We start from the raw sequence: 22,392 nt of genomic DNA, 5'->3' as shown, positions 1-22,392 counted from the left end.
CCCATCTGCTAAATTAGCTCACTGGGTTGTCACTTCAGATTAATTCCTGTCAGGAAGACTGTCTTTAATGAGACTGGCCCTGTGCAATGCCTGAGTAATTGTATGGTCTCTCTTTGTTTGTACTTTCATCCTCTCCATGTTGGATAAACATTCCCTGCTGTCTCCAAAACTCATCTGGGCTTGGGAGCCGGCTGCCACTTGCCTCATCAGCCAGCCAGAGCAGCATTAATGAGAGCTGTGGCAGTGGGGAGCCTGCACACCATGTGGGGAGGTGACAGATAACAGAGCTGTTTGGACAGACATAGGACAGGGGCATTAGCAGGAATTTAATGACTGTGATTAGAGTGCAAGGTTAACTCCGCTGATAGCCATCCCAACGCAGCAGGAGAGGTTGTATGCCGAGGCCCACGGCCTGTGGATCTGTATCACTTCATTTCTGCCTCTGAGTTGTTCTTTTTCTCTCCTCTGAGCCCACTTCAGCAGTGTCTGTCCACTGCTGCCTGTCTTTGGCTTCATTAGCTGTCGGAGCCGGCCACCCCTCTGAGGGCCGGGTGTCTCTCCCACTCTTTACATGCTGAGCAGGGGGTGGTACTAAGCAAAAGGGAGGATGAATGAGCAGTGCACCTACCCACATTTTCCCATAAATGTTTGCTTGAGAATGCCTTTGGGTCCCAGATTGGAAAAGGCTGTGACTGCAGAAAGGTGATACACTTGAGCAGGTGTTGGGTCTTGCAGCAGCCCAGCCATGTATCCTGGGAGGTGAACAAAATTCCTTTTCTTCTGCACATGCTGTGGTGGCTTCAGGCAAAGATTCCTGGGAAAACGAGCAGCTGGCGCCTTGGGGGGTTGCCTGTGGGCTGCACCTCAGAGCAGGGGGACACCTGGTAAGGAGACAGCTCTGCACAAGGCAGAGTTCAGGGTGGCTGAACTCACTTTAGTAAGGCTCTGACATTTTGCTGGCTCCGCAGTACAACGCTGCCATTGCCAAGGCAACTGCTGCAGACCAGGCTGGGTCCATAGCCCTCATCCCAAGGCTCTCTGATGCACTGTGACCTCACTGGCCCTATCCTGTGCATTCCCACAGTAGTATTGCAGTGGGGTTTTCAGCTGGAGGATGCTGCAAGAGCTGAGGAGGTGATATCTGATTTAGGACTTAACTAAAAAGCAGTCAGGGCTGTCCTAGTTTTCATACTAGAAAATGAAAAGCTTGAAGAAGAGTTGCAGCTTGTGGGCTAGGAAGGGACCCATCCTGCTCTGGATAAAATGTGCTCTGTGGTGCACTGACCTGGCGTTACCTGGAAAAAGGGAATAGGTTTGTGGTGCCACATCCACCAAAAAAACCTCCAGCTGACAGGGTGCTTAATTGGACAGCCCAGTTTGATGTCCAGGGTAGTACACAGACAGGGCACTTGGAACAAGGATGTGTGAGTCCCTTTACCTAGAGTATCACAGTCCCAGCTGGCTGCAGCCAGGAAGGGAGTGTGGCTTTTCCTGAAGCAGCACTTGGTGGCCTTGGCTGCATGTGAGGTGCTGTGTAGACCGAAATACCCATGGGGTGTGACAAACCACATCCCTTTACTGTTCATCCTTGCACTTGATATGGGCTCTGCTGGTCCCGTCTCACTGGTTTTGGGGCTGGGGACTCCAGTGGCTTGGCTTCACAGTGTTTGCCCAGCACTGACTCTCAAAGCAGACCTTCTGTCACAGGATGGCTTATAAGTCACATCTGTCAGAAAGCTTCTCTAGTCCTCTTCTTATTTTTTTGCCTACCTTGTCTCCCAGTTTGATGTTTGATCACAGGCTGCTGTCATATGGGATGTCAAATCAATGCAATTCCATCTACCTGCAGAGACATTTTCTGTAGTGGAAAAAGGGCTTTTTTTAGTTCTAACTATCCTATCTCCCTACTGATGCTCTTTCTTTTAATTTCAACTTTTGTTCAGGAAGTGAGAATAGGCAGATTATATCTGTGCTCTCAAGACAATTGCCTTCAGTTGTGCTAGTGGCCTACATGATGCTGGGCAGGACTCAGCCCTGAGGAAGAGGTGAAAAAGGATGCAGAAATAAGCCAGTGTCAGTGGGAGGTGTGCTTGGTGGATGGTTTGAACAGCCACCAAGATGCAAAGCCAGGGAAAGCAAGAGAGGGGAGAGGAGGCTCTGCCTTTCTAGGCTGCAAGAGCGGGAGAGGTTTGGGACTGAGTGTGAGCCACGTGCTGGTGGAAGGAGAGCTGGCTGATCAATAGTATATGGTGGACAAGCAGTCCTTGAAGCTTGGTAAGATTGCTGTGCAGGACCTGGAGGTGAAGCAGTGACTTTGCCACAGGCATGTGGGAGTGAAGACAGCAGGATCTTACCTCAGCTGTGCTCTCTGCTGCCTGGAAATGGGACACACCATCAGTCACTGCAGCTGACAGCACATTGAGCCATCTCTCTTTTCATCCCTAGAAATCTGTCACAGAGGATGCTGCTAGAACAACATCTTCTCCACCTGTGTTATAAGGGAAGATCCCAGGATAGCTGAATGTTTGGTGGGGGGTGGAAACAAGGAGCTTTTTCCACAATTCAGGTTTGTGCTCTCTATTGGCGAAGTGGACAACAGCAGAGCCTCCATCCAGCACAAAGGAAGGGAGTTTTCCCCTGGCCATTACTCACTGCAGGTGGAGGTGTCTGCCTGGCTGTGGCTGTTGTTGGCCCTGTCAGCCAGAGGATCAGCATGTTTTCTGTGAGGGTGGCCAGGGAAGCTTGGCACGGGCCTGACCAGCACTGGCGGGTCTGGTGTGATTTCAGTGGAAATGACTGGTAGCCATGGGATAAGGTTTGCCCCTTTGGTAGTCTAACAGTTTCCAGTGCCATTCTTGGGACTTCTTCCCTTTGCCCATGAGAGCTTAGCAAATGATGCTTAACTAATGAATTAGTTTGATTAATTCTGTCTTTTTGCATTCACAAATTGCTCTTCAATATGACACATGGTTTTCCTGAGCTGGTTTTCCCTAGTCCACAGATCATTTTTAATCAGTTATTTGGGAAAATTAGTAATATGAACAGTGGCGGATTAGTTGTGCCCAGTCTTAAGATGTCTTTTCTCTTCTGTGATTAAAGTAAGTAAAGTGTAGTTAGCTGACCTTGGCTAGATGCCAGCTGCCTACCAAACTGCTCTATCCTTCCTCTCCTCAGCAGGACAGGGAGAGAGAAAATAAGATTGAGAAAACCACGAGTCAAGATAAAGGCAGTTTAATAACTCAAAGATAAGGCCATGTGCAGAAGCAAGGGAAAACAAACAACTGATTCTCTACTTCCCATCAGCAGGCAATGTCCAGTCCCTTCCTGGGAAGCAGGTGTTCAGTACATGTAGCAGTTGCTCTGGAAGACAAATATCATAGTCATACTTTCATATCCCTTTGCTCAGTTTGAATCAGCAGTCCTGGATATGATGTCCCCTCCCAAGATCTTGCCCACCCCCAGCCTTCTGGTGAGGGGACAGTGTTGGAGAGACAGTGGTGGTGCTGTGGGAACTCTGCTTAGCAGTAGCCAAAACACTGATGTGTTACCAAGTTCTTTCTAGCTACCCACACAAAGCACGGCATTGTGAGGGCTCCTATGGGGAAAACCACCTCTGTCTCACCCAGATCCAAAGTGTAAGGTAACCTGCCCAAAACAGGGTACTGACAGTTTTACAAGGTGTCTTGCCATTCATAAGGTGCCTTGCAGAGAGATTTTGTCTTAACATTAACTTTCCATAAGTACTGCTCCTAATGCCGTTCAAGTACTTGACTGGGCAAGAAAGAAAGCAGGATATTGTTTAGCTTTCCTAGTACAAGGGAATAATCCAAGCAGATGTCCTAGTTTTAGCTGTGTTTAGAATAGAGTGGCTGAGAAGAACAATACAAATCACCTTGCCAGAAAGGCTCGTATGATCTTAAAACACATCTAGAAGGAAAATCTCATGTATTTCTAGCTTCCAACACCACTGTTCAGTGTTCATTTGGGGTAAGAAAAATGTAAGAGAAGAGATAATCAGATTCCCCAAGCCAGTACACCCCTCACAGCAGCCTTGCAGGACGGAGATGTTGTTTTCACACCACTGTGCTTGTTCGTATCCAGCAGGCTCTTGGCTTGTGTTTTGCAAAGCTGAGTGCAGAATGAAAAATGGTTACCAGGTATCAAAGTCAGTCCTTTTTGTCCATCTCTTTTTCACACTCCTTCGGTGGCTTCAAGGGATACATGCTAGTACTGAGTTTTCCTTAAAGTCCCTGTTGATAGGCAGTGATGCAGCTTCTGCCTGTTTACTCTGCTCATCTGTTGTTTTCAGTAGTCAGTCCATGTTCCTCCTACTGCTTCACCATCTTTTCTTTGGGGATCTTTGTGCCTTTTCATGCTCCCCCTCCTATATTCCATCTCTTCTTTCTTTTGTTTCTGTTTCCTTTTTAGGTTTTGTTCTTGATTTTGTTTCTTTTTTCCCCCGGCTCTCACTTCCTAGAACACATTGGAGATAAGAGCGTGTGAAGAGGAGGGGTTTGGAAGAGAGATGTGGTCTCTCCCATAGCTAGTCACAAAGGAGCAGGAGTAGGCACTAGATGGATGTTTTGGCTGTGTATCATAAAGAAATGAAGCAGGCAGCATGGAGCAATGTGAAGGGCTTTATGGCTCCCTCTGCAAATGCTGTGCTGCCTCTGCCTCCTCTTTGTAGACAGCCTAGAGGCTGGAATGATGCTTACCTATATACCTTCATTACAGGTACCAGACTGGAAAGTCCAGAGTCACACAAAAAGGCTATTTCTGCTCCAGGAAGCATCAGCCCTGTCCTTTATTAGTTGTTTTCAAGGGTGAAGGTGCCCTAGCAGAGGGGTCTGCCAGGTTCTGTTGAGAACCCAAGAAAAGAAGCCTGGGAGATGGCAACTCCTGTTGGTGGAGCATGTCCTGCTTGCAAGTTGCACCCATACTATAGGGAAAGCGGCTCAGAGCTCAGCCTAACCGCAGCTGGGCAGACTTGGGCTGTGCAGAGCCAAATTGCTTTTTTATCTTGGAGCCAGAAGTGCTGACAGCACAGTGCATAGACGCGTAGGTGGGTCTGGCTGCAAGCAGATGTGTCCAGTGCAAGGAAATTGGCAGAAGAGGAGACTGTGCTTACTGACGTAGGGATGGGTATAAAGTTGGATCCAGTAAGGCACTGAGCAGTGCTGATTTTCAGATGTGAGGCTCGAAAAAGTCTGGAACCATTGCTCTCTGCAAGTGGGGGATGTGGAGGAACATGAGAGATACTGTCTCTTATCCAGCTCGTGCCCATACAATAGACAGGGGATTTCAGGCTCTGCGGTGCATAGCCAGGTGCAGGTAGGAGCTTGCAGTAACAGTAGAGAGCTTCCAGTCTGAAACAGAAGGACTGCATGTGCCTTCAGGGTTGAAAATAAGGCTGTGAGACAGTAGAACAGAACCTTAGTAAAGGCTTGTGCTTAACTGCCTCTCTGACAGAGTGAAGGCTAGGTCTGCTCTTCCTTAGACCAGGGAACATACGCTAATAAAATACATATTGCTTTCTGATCAGATCCTAATGAAAGACATTATTGAAGAGTGTGGAACAAGCACTTACAGTAATTCATGACAGCACCAATTTGGCTTCTCTAGGAATCCATAATCTGCTGCTCTTGGCACCTAATGAGGATGGGCAGCTGATTGCCTGTGCAGGAGGAAGAGAGAGAGAGACTGACTTCCAGCCTAGATGGCTCCAGCTGTCCTCAGAAGCCACTGAAGGTCACAGTAGCTTCTCTCTCTGGAGCTGGGAATGTTTCAGCCCAGAAACTGGGCCTCCTGATAAAAAACAGTTCAGTACAAAAAGCTTCCAGGACTCTTCATTTAGACTGAATAATGGATTTGCTTTGGCCATCCATCCTTGCTTAATCCCAGGATCTGAACCCGTGTGCTTGGCTGATGAAAAACATAGGCATGAATTTCAGTTCACCAATGTGCTTGTCTGGGAAATGCCAGCTTTGTGCTTGCAATGTGATTATTTGTTCTGGAAACCCCTTGGGAGTAATGGTTGTCAAGCAAGGAAAATGAAATAAATGCAACTTTAAACTTACCTTGAGCCTTTAATTGATGAGGTTAATGCTTGACATCATTTCCATCCAAGACGGTGATTAAGTACTAACCAAGGAAAATATTTCAATTCAATGTGACAGACAGACAGAGTTTGATGAGAGATTATAAAGAAACATCACAATGACTATCTTCATATCCAAACCAAATTTCTTCATTACCCAAAACTTACCCAAATGGTTTTTCCAGAGTAGGCAGGCATCTTCCCTGCAGCTGATACCAGCCAGTGAGTACAGAATCCTCTATTATGATTGTGCTCTTGAAATTTTGTGCAGCTGACACCAGGCTGGAAGACAATGCCACCTTGGTGAAGGATCAAGAAGGATTGGAAGAAAGATCTGAAAGATGGAAAACTAATTGAGTGGTTCTGGTGGGATGAAATGCAGTGGTACAAAGGCAGGGTCATACATGCAGAAGGTGCTGCAGACTGGGAGCTCATCATTGGGAAATGAGTGCATTGCACAAGTGAGTTGACTTCAAGTAGCTGCTGAGAAGATGCAGGTGTGAGAAAGGGCAAGTGTACTCCTAGATGGAACTTGAGGTACTTCTGGGCCAAGGTGGAGAACTGCCAGTGCATCCTGTATGCAGGGCTGGGGCACCAAACTCCAGCAAGTGGGATGATACAGAAAAAGATTGTAGAGTCAATCATGGGAAGTGAGAGTATGTATTACAAGAGCAGTCACAGAGTGCTCAGCCAGCTTAGCCCAGCAAAGCAAAAGCTGAGAAGTAGTGTGATAATGTGATTGCTGTCTATAAAACATCAGAGGGTCAAACAGCAGTGAGGGAAAAGAGCCATTGAAGCCAGAGGACAATTCTGGCACAAGATAACTGGGTGCAATCTGCATGTGAATAAATTCAGTCTGGAAATGAGAACATTAGGGCAGTCAGGCTCTGGAAGAGATGTCCAGGGAGAGGGGCAGGCCTAAAGGGAACAAACCACTTTTAAGATGGGATTTGATACATACATAAAATTAATAAGCAGAGGCAGCCCCTCTGGTGACAGGGGACTGGACCCTGTCAGCCAGGAGTGTACCTCCCCTGCTCTGTCCTAGACTGTAGCCATACTCTGCCCTTCTCTGAACTCTGGGGGCAGAGGGGTTTTATCCCTCTGCCAGAATACAGAAATCAAGCATCAAATTCATGGTGTTCAAAAGAAATGTCGAAGACGTCTTCCTCTGTTCTGCCCTGTGGTGCCAAGGTGACATCAAGGATCATAATCTCAATCCACTGCTATGTGTCAGAGAATGAATGGGAAAAAGGGGAAAAGAAGGGCCAGATTTATGGCATATTTTCCCAGCATTGTGGAATATATTGGAGCCTCATGATCAAGAGAGTTCCCTAAAATTTCCTATCCCTACATCCCTCTTGACCCTGTTTCTGAGCAATTCATTCCTCTTTTCCCAAAAAATTACTTCTACCTCTGAAACTCATCTGCTGGGCACTCATTCTCCAGTGATGGAGAATTGGATAATTTGCTTTCAATCTCTGGTACTATAAACTCTGGCACACATAAATTCTGTAATCATATTTCCTTTTTTTTCTTTTTACTTTAAGAAGTCCATGGCTTCTAAACTCTTTGAGGTTGCCTCTCCGCCACATATCCTGTAGCTTTGAAGGCACAGTTGGGGCAGGAATTGAGGACAGGGAATGTCTGCTGGAGTAGCAGGAGGTTTGGCACTGCCAAGCCCCATGTTCATCCCAGGAGCTGCTACCAGCACCATAAAGAAGCTCAGCCCCTTGCAGTACCTTGGGAGTACTTTTCCTGGCTGTCACCTGTTTATGGCCACAGACACTGCCAGTCCCATCATGCTGAGGGCAATGGTGTGATTGTTTCTGGTCTTTGGGAACAACACTCACTTAGGAAGGGAGCAGCTGTATCTTAGCTGAACTTTGCTGGGATGAGGTCATCACAGTGGCAGCCACTGGGGAAATCTGATAAGAGATGATGCCTACAGCACTCTAGGACAGAGCTGTGTAATGAAGCCAAGACTGTGCAAACAGGCTGACACGGTACAAATGGGAGGCTCTGTCACACCCTGAGTGGTATTGCCTGTCAGGAGGAAAGTGCCCTACTGCTATTCTCACCTTCTGCTGGTCCCTAGACCTTGCTAAGCAGGGATGTCTATGTGTGCTGAGACACTGGGCAGCTTGACACTGAGCTTTGAAGACCACCTTGATTGCTGGTTGCTTGAAGAGTGCAGCCCATGAACTACACAGGCATCTGAAGATTATTTTGTCCAGATTATTGCCCTATGCTTCATTTCAGATCTTTTTCAGATACCTGTGCTTCCTGCACCACCAGGCTCTCCACAGCTCCTAGTCTGGTGGATGTCTGCTCTCCAGAGTGTCCTGACACTCACAGATGAAAGAGGAGGGGGAGAGTGAGGGGGCTTAGGCGACCCCTCCTGCACACGTGCCCAGACAGCATTTGTCTGGTGTGCTCCTCTGCGGAGCTGTTCAGGGAGCAAGGAAGAGCCTGCCAGAGGGATGGAGCCTGAGTGCGAGGCTGCCACGCCACACCCGCCTGCCTTTATCTACTGCCTCCTGTGCCTTCAGAGAGGCAGGAGAGGCAGCGGATGGAGCTGGAGCTTTCCCAGCAGCCCATATCTGCAGTTAGTGAGGATGGAGTGGGAATGCAGGCAGCCACCCCTTGTCTCTTTTGTGCTGCAGAAAGGAGCAGCCAGGGGAATTTGAATGAGGCTTGAGAAAAAAGGGTGAGAGAGCGAGCATGTGTGGAAAGGATTTGAATGGAGATATTGGAAAGCAGAGCTAGTGCTTGTGCCCTGAGCTAAGAAGTTGCTGAAGAAGTGGGACAATTTAAGAGAGAGCATCACAAGTGAATTGCAATGCTGGGAAGCTGGATGCCTGCAAAACAGTTCCTTTGCTCTGATCAGCTTGTTGGGGAATGTACATGATTTTAATGTACATTTTTCTAGCTGGTGTTTGCAACAATTCCTTGGGACTTGGTGATGGAACAGGTTTTCTTTCTAATTTCTCCATCAAACTAGCATTAATATACAGCTGGTTGTGAGACCACATGCATGGCTTCACAAGTCACACCAGTCTCAGCACAGGTAGGTTGTTGTGGTGGTGTAGAGCAGAACCACAACAGTAACTCTTGACAGATGTGTTTATTAATATCTTTTAGCTTTATTATGGCTGCTAGGTGGTACATATCTGGCATAAACATCATTCAGTCTGAAAACACTATCCTGTTTTTTTTCCTTTAATAGCCTTTATAAACAGAAAATGTAGGTGTGGCAGTGTTGTACCTTGGGCCCTCTGATGTGACAGTGCCCCAGCTGGGAATGGAAGCAGGGGCAGGGGTAGTGTGGCATCCTGGTTTTGTCTCTGAGACTCTTGGTGTGTGTTCCCGGTGCACGGGCCAGCTCGGCTGGCTGCAGAGGGACAAGCACTCTGCAAGCACCATGAGCTGGCTCAAATGATACAACAAGGGAAAGGGCAGACAGTACCCACCAGCAGGGTAGGTGGCGGTGAGGAATGAGAAAGGGCAGCCCCAGTTTGCAGCTCCCAGAGATTTGGTGGCTGAGTGCGTGTGAGTGAGCTCTCCCTGATCACTAATACTGCTTACAGTGGCAGGGGAAAGGGACAGGTTGCATACACTGCACATGAATACACACAAGCCACATGGGGCTGACTTTGCCCTTTGTAAGGTGTTTTTAGTGGACTCACTCTACAAGAACATTCTCACCTCTGCAGCCTGTGTGATATTCACAGCCAGCTGGTAGAAACTGTGGATTTGTTTGGATATTTTTCCTTCCCCATCCCCTTCCTCAGATTATTGGGAATGGAAGGAGGTAAAGGCAAAGGCGAGGCTGTGCTTTGCGCAGTGCTCTTGTTCTGGCCCCACTGGCAGCTTCCTGAGCCTGGTGATAAATGATCTTGTTGCATGAGCTCCTCCACTGAGGCTTCAGCATCTCTAATAAGGTGGCCAGTGTTTCCCTGTCCTCTGCACCAGCCTATGCTTTATTAACTGCACTGCAGCAATATTAAACTGGAGCACTGGGTCAACATGATCCGGAGGAGAGGCGCCGAGAAGGGGGTGGAAGGAAGGAGATACCAGGATAGCATGAGACAAGAGAGCACACAGAGCAGGAGAAAGGGAGACAGATGGCAATTGAAGTGGATTGAAAAATGGGTTCCTACTGGACTGATGCATGCAGCTCTACACAGGCCTGCAGCTGGCAATCGGGGATGCAAAGGATGTTTAAGGAGGGGGATGCAGAGGCAGACCTTGGCCTTTATGTCTCTGTTTGCTGGACCCGTGCTAGTGACTACATGCCAGCAAGCAGCTGGCTGGAGCTGCCCCCTTTTCTCCCTTGCACTAATTTCATGCCCTTTAAACCGTGCTGGCAGCGCACCTGGCTATTTCTACTGACAGCTGCAGCTAGCTCAAGGCCCATACTGCTTTTCACAGAGAAGAGTCAGTCTTTCCAAAGACATCCAGGGCCAGTTCTTTCGTGATGCCAGGACTGTAGAAACTGTAGTAAAGATGTGCAGAGGGCAGTCTTGCTGGCAGCCAGTCTCTTGTGTCTGTCCAAGTTGCATATTGAATAGAGAGAACATAGGCTGAGAGAAGATTTAGCTACAGAGTATTTGGTGGAGGGAAAAGACCCTCATAAAACTTTACCTCTCTGCACCAAGAGGAGATACATGCTGAGCCTTGACTGTGCCTTTCCCATTACCTAGTGATCCAGGTCTCTTCTGGACAGCAGGGAGGTTGCAACGCATGGGAAGCATATGTGCCTTTAATTATTTCTGTTTTGCAGCCAAACCTGGTTGGCTGCCAGTTATTTATTTGGTTACACAAGTCCCCACGGATAGACTCAACTGGGGGATGCAGAGCTTTGCAGTCCAGACTGGAGCCTGATTTCTCACTTTGTCCTGGATTAGATGATGTGGGAGAGTACATGATTTGACCTTGCTCCCGGAGGCTTTAGGTACCCAAATTCCACCTAACTCCCAGCTGAGGTGGAATTTGCACTGTCTGAATCTCACCCTCAGGTTTCTCTTTGACTCTCCATTTTGTTTCTCATCTAAAGGTTATGTCTAGACGAGGGAAATGGCTCCTGACCTCCTCCTATTTGCTAGCTGCCTTCCCAACACCCCAGCAAACGGCAGCCTGTGAGGAGGAGCTGCTGCCAGCCCTCCCAGTCACACTCCACTCCCCAAAAGGTCCCATGCCAGAAGCTGTACCACTCCAGCCTCCTGCTTCTGGCTTCTGACTGCTCCTCTTCTCCCAGATAATTGGGGGTCTGGTGCTAATGATCCCAGGTTAAGTGCCTGCCCCTGGGAGCCAGCTCTGCCACTGCTTGGCCTGAGCAGCAGTGTGGAGGGCTTGCAGATGGGAGGGCTGAGCAGTAGGAATGCCAGCTGGGTCAGAACTCAGCTTGCATGTGTGCAGATAGGGCATTTTTGATATGAACAGATCCCAGCAGCATCCTGGTGCCTCTGGTTCCCAGAGGCACTGCCCTGGTCCTGCCCACTAGGACTGCTCCCAGATACCTTGTAGGGCAGCACCAAGCTGGGGGAAGGCACCAGAACAGCTCCCAGCTCTCTGCTCCCTGGTATCCAGGGGAGGAGGGGAGGAGACTGCAGCAAGTAGTTCCTCAAGCAACTTACACCCTGATCTGTTCAGGCACAAAGGTCTCACAGAGGTACAATCTGTAAGGCAGGCGCAAAAGTGTTTTTCACTGTGAGAACCACACGCAGCCACGGGTTCCCAGGGACCAGTCCCTGCCTCTTCCCTTGGGAGCACCGTCCAAACTGTGGGCAGATCAAGGAGGTGGGTCAATGTGTCCTGGCCGTGTTGGAAAGCTCTACAGCAGCAGCCATTGCTTCTGAGTTTGAACTTAGAGTTACATATGAGAGAGCTTGGGACAAGCAGAGGAGGGATTGCATGTACTCCTTTTTACTAAGGGCCACATCGGCATTGCCCCCTGCCCTGCTTTGATAATGACCTCCACTTCTGCTGTGCCCTCACTCCATCTTCTTGCCCCACACACTCTACACTGACAGATTTGCTGTAAACCTTCCTCCCGTTCCAGTAATCCTGTAACTTCAGAGTTAATGGCAAACACTGAGACTGCCTGTCAGGAGAATTGCCTTTGTGATGAAAACTTCAGCCTAGAGGATATATCAGAGGCAGGGGAAAGCTTAGTGGACGCTGGACTATGGAAAGTCCTGACAAAGGTCTTTTTACCAGGACCAGCATCCCCAGTAATATATCTTGCCACAAGGGTCCAGGCACTGCACAGCAACAGGCAGGAAATTTTATCTTCACAATGCAATCCTCGTTCTTGTCCTTTCCCGGCCAAGCAAGCATGACCATGGCAGGGAAGTTTCACTGACATGTAATTCATCATTTTTAGTGGTGGTGATTTTGATAACGATATTTTCCCCATTGTTTTCTTGAAACTGCTCTGCTGCCTTAGCAAACTGAACAATGTTTAGCTGCTGTGGTTCAGCTAGCATAGTTCAGCCCCTTCCAATGGGCATCAGAGGAAGAGGGAGCCTATGAGGGACTCCAGAGAACCATCGACTTGAACTAGACCCCTTGCTCTGGTCTGCAGGGCAGTGTGGGCTAGGGTTCAAGGATGGACCCTATGGAAGGTCGCTGAGGAAGTATGGTAGCAGACTGGTCCCAGTGAGACACAAAATGAAATGCCACATGGCCCAGGCAGCAAATGAATGAATTCTGCAGCAGTGATTGTGAACTGAAGGGTATCTTGGTGAAATGCCGTGCTATGTTTGCACAGGACCTGGGTGCACTAACAGGGGTGAACTGGGTTCATTTTCTCCCTTCTGAAGCCATTGATTCTGACACAAAGTTGCTTCAGGACCTGTAGTTCAAGTTGTCCCTACAGTCAGGAGGACACCAAGGCTTCCCTTCAGGGAGCGCTCAGGCTGCTGATCACTGCTCTGTACCAGGGATGGCCATTTTCAAATCAATACTGCATGAAGGTCTCATGGAGCAACGAGGTATATGTCTGTATAGGAAGAGGAGGAATAGGGTGTTAGATGATGGACAGGATTGCTCAGGTTTCCATTTTCAGGATTTTTATAACATTGTGGGTTCTTTTTCTGTGCAGCTCTCTCAGAGAAACACCATCCAAACCTTCATTCCTGTGAAGAAAATGGAGAAAGGCCTGTTGCTGGAGCACATCTTGCCCAACCTGAAAGTGCCTCAGAGCTATGAAGTTCGCCTGACGCCCATCACCAGCTTTGGGGCTGGAGACATGGCTGCCCGCATCATCCGGTACATGGAACGTAGGTGTCTCCTCCTCGGTCCTGCCTACGAGAGCAGGTCCCAGCCTCAGGCCTGGGGATGTGGGCAGGCAGAGGTGTGGTCTTCTGTGACCCTTGGGTGGGTCTCTGTGCTCTGAGGAGTTCTGATGGCACAGTGCTATCACATCTGACTGTGTTTTGGATGTTGCCATTAATGCAGAGCACTAAATAGAGACCTCTGAAGGTCAGTGTCCACTCATCCCTCACTCAGCAGCTCTGACTTGCACTCTGCACTCTGTGGACAGGAGATCCCCAAAACCCCAGTCAGGCCATGCTGTACTCCCCATGGTACAGAGGCGTATTACACAAGATAGCCACTGGATGCTGTGTATTAGCCACACACCCATAAAAGTAAGAGGATTTCGGGAGACTTCAGTTATTTCCAGAGCTGAATGCATGATTCCTTTCCTAACTAGTTACCCCTAAGGCTGTAGCTCTGTCCAATACCTTGAATCCTGGATTATCCCATTGATATACATTGACCATACTTCTCTCCCCATCATTCCAACAGCTCACAGCTCTATTCCCACAACTCTGTGATTTCTTTACTCTCTATTTCAGCAGAAAGTACAGATCCTTCTCCTTCTATGTTTGCTTGATTTCACACAACCTTCTTGTCCCATGGACTGACAACGTGTCTGGTGTCCCCAGCATACCTGTCATCTCAAACTTCCACAGTGCATCAAACTGCTTTGATGCCCCTCTTAGATACCAAGCTTTGGTTTCTAAGTGGGTGCTATCCCACTGGGTGCTCCAGCGGGAAACTACTTGTGTTGCCAGAAGGGTTTCCCTATGCAATCCCAGGATCACCCATTAGGTGGGATTTTCTTAAGGTCTGTTGCTGCTTGGATCAGAGTGTCAGCATCTTTTTCCACACCAACACAGGCACCAAGCACTGCTTTTTTACAGGGATGCTGCCAGGAGACTCATGCATTTGTGACCTTTCTTGATGTGTTTGTTTTATTTTCACACTTTGATTATGATTTGTGACTTGGAGGAGTACTAGCTATTCTGACTTGTTTTTCTATTTCTTTTTCCAGCAATCAACTATCCCAATCCAACAGGTAAGCAGCAAGACCTTTGTGTTAATACTTTGAATGCGCAATGCATGTTAGTCGAGTGGTCCAACAGATCAGGCAAGACAAGCGGCTGGAATACACAGCTGACTTTGTCAAATCTTTTTCCCCAAAAGAAGATGAAATTGCATACACTAAAGCTTCCAGTAAACATTGCCATTTGTTGTACCTCGAGTTATTGCCAGGAGATTTACACCAGGGATATGCCTCTCACTCACACCTGATATCTCTGTGACTGGGTAGACTGTGATCTTGAACACCTACCTCCCCACCCCAGCATGAGCAATCTACTTCCAGTAGGCAGGTTATTAAATGTTCCCCAAAATATCTGTGTTTAGGAATATTCCCCATCCTCTTCTGACTATGAAATATATCACTTGGTACATCTGCGGGCTTGTATGGAGCAGTCTCCAGCTCAGATCTGGCACTTCTTGCAAACTCCTTGAGCACAGTCCCTTTCTTCTTCCCCTCCAGCGTCATCACTGTTAGCTTGATTATTTACCTTTTGGTCATTCCTGGCAAGATGCAGGCCCATCTGTATTGAACATCCAGAGTTCCCATTGATTTTGAGAGCAGAATACACAATGTCTAAGAATGATGGTCTTTAACACCAACATGATAGTGCCCATCGAGCATAAAAGAGGAATTCCAGCTTGCTGTAAGTAGTGGGGGAATGATCTTCAGGGAATGCAACAAGGTCTCTTAGCTTTGATTGCAGGATGTAAGTCCAGGCAAAGCTCTTGGGCAGGTATGGGCAGACTACTTGCTAGTGCTCCATGAAGAGCATGGGGCTGTGTCTCCCTGTTTCCAGCTGCTGAGTCAGTATGCAGTGTTTTTATGTGTTACTGTGTGTGGAGCTGAGTGCTACTGCTGCACTGCAGGGTAGCAGGGGGGAGAAGAAGCCAGGATTAGGTGATGGCAGCCAAGAATCAGGATAGGGAGCTGTCTTCCTAAGGCAGCCACAAGGTGTTAATTCTTGCACGTTCACACTCTGAGGATGCTTTGATGAACCATACTCTGCCTGAGAGTAGGAGCTTCTTACAGAGTCAGAGGGATTTTGTGGCTCTAATTCCTGATATCATTTGCTTGCTTTTCCTCACTTCCTGATCTTCTTTAAATATTCTCCACAGAAGACTCACTGGGAAACACGGAGCATATTGCCAGGGACCCACTCCAGAATGTGTCTCTTAGTACTTGCTGGAGGAGGCAAGCGTCCCAGCCCACAGGTGGAAGTGACAAAATCTGGCCTTTTGCCACTTGCTTTTACACTGCATAAATCACTGGTAAACCCAGAGCAACTTCAGTCCTAATTGTGTCAATCTCTTGGGGTCTTTGTAAACTGAGCCTTCAGATTGCCTGCCTGGTGTTGCTTTGGCAGCTTGATTGAGTCCAGAACAACTGCAGGAAATTTGCCTATGGCGGAGGATAACTCAGCCACTCAAATTTTTCATGCAGTAAACCCAGCACTTAGAGTTTCCTCTTGATATAAGCTGCCCAGCCTCTGGTGGATATTGGGACCTCTGGGCCACTTGTGAGGGTCTTGCCCATGAGTTCATGCCTTGAGACTGACTGCCTAAAATCAGATCTACCACACTTGCTTTCAGATACTCCCTTTCCTTTCAGTCCTTTCACTGCTGCCAGTGAAATATGACCCAAAGGCTTTTGGCTCTTTCTTTGGACCACAGCTGAGTTCCCCAACTCTCATCCCAGTAACATGGAAATCCCTCCTGCTACCTCTTCTTTTCCTACTTCCCCTGCTACCACCACCCCCAGGGGAAAGTTAACACTAGGCTGCCTAGCCAAATGCTGGGAGCAAACATTGAGAGCTCTCGAGTGAAAGGCAAAGATTAGATGATTAATGCCTCTGGCAGCCTGATCCAAGGGCATGCACAATGGTGATTAATTTACAAACTCTGAGAGTCACTTAATACAATTACTTCTTCATGCATTTTCTCTCTCAGCCTAATAAGATGTTAATAACATTGGGGCAGGCATGCGTGTGGCATGGTTACAGAGCCAGGTTTGGGGTTATAAAGGAAAAGCAAAGGAAGAGCAGAGGAAGTGAACAAAAGACACTGGGAATTCCAAATATTTAGAGGTCATCAATAAGACTGACTCTTAAAAATCAGTTAATCTGGTTCTAAAAAGTAGAATTCGTATTTAAAAAACTGCCTAAGAACTATCTTAATTCTAAGATTTTACCTGAAAGTTGTCTTAGAATAACTGATTATTTTAATGTCATGACCAAATTCCAGTGCTGGGGAATCTGCTCTGTCCTTCTTACCTCCTCTGCAATTTTTTTGGATATAACCTTTGCTTTCTAAACTAAACTCTGGAGTGCTGCCCCACAAGCCACTCCAGTTCCTCAGCAGTGGGTGTTTTAGCTTCCCTTGTTCTATCAGATGTAACCTTGCAACCTTGGTGATGGGGTCATTAAAAAGTATATGGCATAGCTGGTTTATTTTTCTGTTAACCAACCTGTCTTGCCCTTCTAGAGCAGCAACACTATTTCTCACATAACTGCAGTCTGGCTGTGTTGTGCTAAAACCGTGATTTTGGGACCATGGACAAGTACAGTGGGTGGTGATCCATGGCAGATGTTGGTTGATGTAGATTAGCCTGGCTTGTTGCTTACCATCTATTGCTTGTGTGTCTAGTCTCTGATAATGCTCAGAGTCCAGAGGAATCCAAGTGTGTTCAGGTAAGAACATGTGGGAATGAGATGTCAGCCTGTGTTTAGAGTTGGATTACTCAAGTGTGTGCCCATTCTTCAAGAATGTTTGTAATGCAAAGGTTAAAAAAGGTGATGGTTCCTTGTATCCTGATGGCAAATAGGATGACTTAACCAGTTAGAGCATTGTGAAGCTTCCTTCCATTACTGGTTATAAAATCCCCAGAAGCTTGCAATGGCAGAGAATGTTGAATGTTCTTTCTTAGATCATGACATACTTTGAGGTCTCAATACAGTTTTCATTGTCTTCATTTTCTAGATGGGGAAATTGATGTCCAGAAAGTGATAGCCTGTGGGTCACACAGCAGGTCTGCAACAGAGCTGGGGCTCAGAGAGTGGTCCTTTATGCACCAAGCCAGTGTCAGTTGTCAGGCCACAGCTAAAAGATCCAGGCAATTTTATGCAAGTGCACTCCATCTGCTATTCACCCATAGTCTGCAGCTAGAATAGGATTATTATTTTTTACATTCATCTGGCAGCCAGAATTTCAGAACCAGGCATGGCTTTCCCCAAAGGACTAGAAAGTAAAACTTCCATTATGTTTCTCAAGAAGGCAAAGCAGCAAGAAATGCTAATAGCCACAACAGAGGGTCCCTCCCCTGGGAGTGCAGGGAGGTGTCTAACTGTGAGCAAACATCTCTTCACTCTGAGCTGCCACCACTGCAAAGCCTGCCTAGGAAATCTGTTTGGTGAAGACAGCACTAACTCCAGCCTTTGAGGAGGCAGCTCCCCTGCCACCTCCATCTCATCTATCACAATCCAGAGAACAACTTCTGTGTCCAATATTTAAATCCACTACTTAAATTTTAAACAGGAAGCTTCATTTACACCTTGATGATGAGCCAGGATCCCTGGCAAATGGCCAAAGTCTTCAAGGTTTGCATCACACAATCCAGGTCAAAAGTCAGATCACCTCTGTGGCCTCTGAGGCACAGCAGGTGATCTGACTTCTTTTTGGCTGGATCTGCAAGGTTTCTCCTAGTGAACCTTGTTGATAACCATCCAGAGGTGACATGCTGGCAGTGTCCCAAACCACACTGAACACTTCCTAGTTATTCATGGCACCTCCACTTGTAGCTCAGAGAAACCACAGAGCTTTGCTTTCCTGTGGCTTGTTTTAAACCAAAGGACCAGGAGTCGGAGCACTTGGGTTCTGTTTCCAGGCCCTGCCTGCTGTGACCTTAAATGTGTTTCTCTGTCTTTGTGCATCTGTTTCCCCACATGTAATGCAGAAGATACACAGAGAGGCATTGCTGTGTTACAGAGAAGTTAAGAAGCCTTGTTCATTAGTTGTTGCAAAGTGCCTCGAGCTCCCAAGCTCAGCAGAGGCGATGTGCTGAAGTCACAAACTCCTGCATCCTGCACAGCCAGTGGTGCACATAAGATGGATCATGTTGTTGATTAAGCAACAGCGTCGCTTGATCTGTGATGCATGGGACCCTTCTCTCTTTTATGCGCTCTGCTAGAAGCGTTGCCTTCTGGAAGTAGCTGCATTTGAGTGAGAGGAGAGGATGTGCTTAGGGCCCAGTTTGGACATTAAAAGAGCTCTCCATAGGCTTTTGTGTCAACTTCTCTGAGCAGTCTCATCCCATGTGTGTGGTTTCTTACAAATGAGGCACAGTAGTCCACCAGGCTGGCACAACCAGGCCTTGGTGCTACATTGGGAATGCTGTTCTCAGGTCCCATTGTCTTGCACAAATCTCTCTGATCTCCACCTGAGCTTGTGCTTTCTCCTTAATCTGCCTTTCCTTTGATTTGTGTGCCTCCTCATTTGTGGTTTGTTCCCTTTCAGGCAGTTGCCTGTCTGACCTCTGTGTTACAGCTTCCAATGCTGCTTTCCACCAGATATTCCCTGTTAAGGTAATTTTGTGCTGGAGAAAGATGTCATCTTTCTTTGAAGGTTCACATAATCAACAGGGTCAGAGGTGCAAACCACCCTGATGCTTTTGCAAAAGGACAGTCATGGTGGATCCTGCTGTGTAGGATAATGCCATTCTAAGAGAAAATGTGTCTCTTTCATCTGCAGCTGGCAGCCCATGAGCTGGAGTCATGCAGATGTTTGTCTTTGTTCCAATGGAGAGAAACCAGGAGTGTTACACAACCCAGCAACATCAGCAAGCTTGCAGGCTCCAGCCCCTCCTTTGAGGACCACTGGGTATCTCCCACAGCCATGAACTTCCTTCTCTCAGCCATGAGAGCTGAAGAAGGACCCTTAGGAGCTGCTTTCTCACTCTTTTCTCCTTCCATTTCTTTGTTCTGGGGATGGAAGAGGCCCCCTATCCCACACAGTTGCCCTGTCTCAGACCCTGCGAGCATCTGTCCTGTCCTCTGCTCCCTTCTCCTTCAGCTCCAGGTGCTGTTCAGGCTCCTGTGCTAGCTGCTGCTCAGCAGTGGCTAATTTGGATTTGGATGCTAATTAGAAATGAGCAGGCTGAACAGAAAGCACTTAGCCAGGGTTAATCAGCAGTTAAGTGGCCAGCCCAGACAAGCTCCCGATGGCTGTGCTCAGCCCAAAGGAGGGGGCATGTGGCTCTTCCCACTGAGCTTATGGGAAACCCAGCTGCCCTGGTCTGTGAACCAGGCCTTGGCTTGCCACACATTGTCCAACCTGTGCTGGCAAAGACATTTTTGCAGGCCACAGCAGGAGGCTGCATCCTCTTTTCTCACTGCTTTGATGGGATGCTGGAAAGAGACAGGCAAGAAGGGGGAACCCACTTCCCTATCACAGGGTTTCATGTCTGTTTGGATTACATTTTCAGTCGTTTTCATTTCCAAATGGGAGGGGATGGGGAGGATGCTAGCTACAGGGTAGCCATCAGAAGGTGCAGCATCTCAGAGTCAAGATTCTGTTCATTTCATGAGCAGCCTCTCTTCTCTGGTACAAGATAACAGATTTTGTGTGTATGGTAGGTGTATGAAGCTCCTAACATCACATTGTACTGCATCTGGAGCTTTTGGCCCTGACATTGCAGAAAACTTCCCTTGTCTGTCCCATTCTTGGCACCCAGCCCATAGGTTGAGGACCCTGCTCTGCCCTACATGTCCTGCCAGAGTCACCCATGCTAGGAGAAAAAGCCTCCTGCACAGGAACCAGAGCAAGTCATCACTGAAGATACAAGAATGCAGAAGCCCCAGTAGGCGTTTGGGCTTCTCTTCACCTAGGCATGATAGATTATGGTAGGAGGTAAACACCAAATTTGAGTCTTGCACCAGCATGCCATGGATGAGGTTCCTAGCACATCCCAAGACCTTGTCAAGAGCCTTGTTTTCCTTTGTGTATGTGTTCTTTCATGGCTTTATCTTTCAGTTTCATAGCACATTTCCTTGCTTTTACATAAAAGCAGCAAATAAAGATATCTGTGCTTGCTGTATCTACATCACTCACAAGGTCCGAGATCCCACTTCCAGCTCATTCTCCAGCTCTGGTTTCTGCCCAGGGACCTTTCACAACACACAGCAGTTTTCACATCAGTTCTTAGACCTGTTTTCTCTTTGTTTTTTTCCTGTTTTATCCATCCCTCTCCTATTGTGTCAGCAGTGTAAAGCTGGTTCTTGGCCTTTGCTTTTGTGACTCAAAACTACCTTTTTAACACAAAGGTTACAATCTTCAGCCTGGTCATGTCCAATTCATTTCAATTTCTGCAAGTCCATATTGGGTTATGTCTATGCACAAGATTTTTCATGTCTTACAATATTGCTGTAGGGTGTAACCATCTTGTGGTAGTAATAAAAGCGAGCCCTATTGCACATGTGGTTGATCCTACATAAAAATCTTTTACCTACGTGTTTTATTTTGTTAGGGGAACCAGCACAAGCTGCAAAATCAAATGTGCCTTTTAGCTGACATAAATTAGATGTACTCTGGCTAAATGACACGTTTGTCGCACTGAGCTGACCTCTTCTCCACAGCTGATTTTTTTTCATGTGTGTCATAGTTTAGTTTAATATATAGCCTGAAGGGGGGTCATCTGCTGCTACTTTTTCCTCTCTCCTGGGGAAATTATTCTACCATCAAGTTGTTCTGATATAAATACCTTGTAGCCAGTTTGCCTTCAGTGATCTTTTTATGCTCCTATACATTTGCCCCTTCAGATGTCTCAGAGAATCTCTTCCTCTTTAGCCTTAGTAGCTTTATTCCATTTTGTCAGACCATCATATCCATCAGCCTGGATTAACACTTCTGTAACAGCACTAATCACTGATGTAGTATGGGTAGTGACAAAGGGGAACATTTTTAAATGAAAGAGGAGATTCAGATCTGATTTTAAGAATAAATTCCTTACTCACAGAGTGGTGAGGCACTGGAACAAGCTTTCCGGAGATGTTATGGGTGCCCCATCTGTGGAAGCATCCAGGGTCAGGCTGGATGGGGCTCTGGGCAACCTGATCAAGTGAATGGCATCACCGCCCATGGCAATCGGTTTGGAACTGAATGGTCTTTGAGGCTGCTTCCAACTCAACCCATTCTGTGATTTCTGTGATGCCTTCCTTTGCAGCCTCCTCCTGAGGTTGGGGGCTGCCCATCTGCCACCGGCTTGACACAGAGCCTCAGTAGTGACACAGCACTGCTGCGAGCACCCAGGCAGCTTGGGGAGGGTGTTTGGAAAGCAGCAGCTTAGCAGCCCCTTCTCTTCCCCATGCCCACAGATAACACCTGCCGCTTTGAGGACGAGAAGATCTGTGGCTTCATGCAGGACAAGATGGACAACTTTGACTGGACCCGGCAGAATGCCCTGACCCAGAACCCCAAGCGCACCGTCAACACAGGGCCCCCCACGGACATCAGCGGTACGCCGGAGGGTAGGCACCTGTCTGGATTTCTTTTTGGCTTGGCTGGGGAGGTGAGGTGCACACCGTCTCTTTTCAGGAGTCTTACAGCTCTGAGAGCTGATGGAGGGCTGATCTGCTTTCTACATCACACAGAGTGCAGGGAGTAGGCAGTTAATTTGCATGTTACTGACTGGAATTAAACACACAATTAAAACACCCACAACTTTGTTGAAGGGAATAGTGTGAGCATTAGTTCTTGTTATCAGCTAATTGCCTGCTGCCTAATGCCCTTGCACTGTTTGATGCTTGTTTTGAAGTAAAAAATGGATTAATGAGAAGGAGAACATCTCTAACACCTAGAAATGGTCCTGTAGGTTTTAGTGAGCTGTTTCCTCAAAGAAGTTCTCAGGGATG

General features: G+C 47.5%; 1 protein-coding gene across 2 annotated transcripts in view; it reads left to right on the top strand.

Moving 5' to 3' along the window:
• MDGA1 (MAM domain containing glycosylphosphatidylinositol anchor 1) overlaps nucleotides 1-22,392 on the top strand; it is a 143,713-nt gene that overhangs the window by 103,890 nt on the left and 17,431 nt on the right. For both annotated transcript variants that reach the window (XM_048296991.1, XM_048296990.1), the window contains exons 13-15: nucleotides 13,206-13,383; nucleotides 14,442-14,465; nucleotides 21,856-22,008. In XM_048296991.1, the coding sequence (XP_048152948.1) occupies nucleotides 13,206-13,383; nucleotides 14,442-14,465; nucleotides 21,856-22,008 (355 nt within the window). The remainder of the gene's footprint in view (nucleotides 1-13,205; nucleotides 13,384-14,441; nucleotides 14,466-21,855; nucleotides 22,009-22,392) is intronic.

Source organism: Corvus hawaiiensis, chromosome 3 (genome assembly GCF_020740725.1).
Source record: "Corvus hawaiiensis isolate bCorHaw1 chromosome 3, bCorHaw1.pri.cur, whole genome shotgun sequence".
NCBI classification, from domain to species: Eukaryota; Metazoa; Chordata; class Aves; order Passeriformes; family Corvidae; genus Corvus; species Corvus hawaiiensis.
The sequence above is the reverse complement of the archived record's forward strand: the minus strand, read 5'-3'. Positions and strand labels throughout refer to the sequence as shown.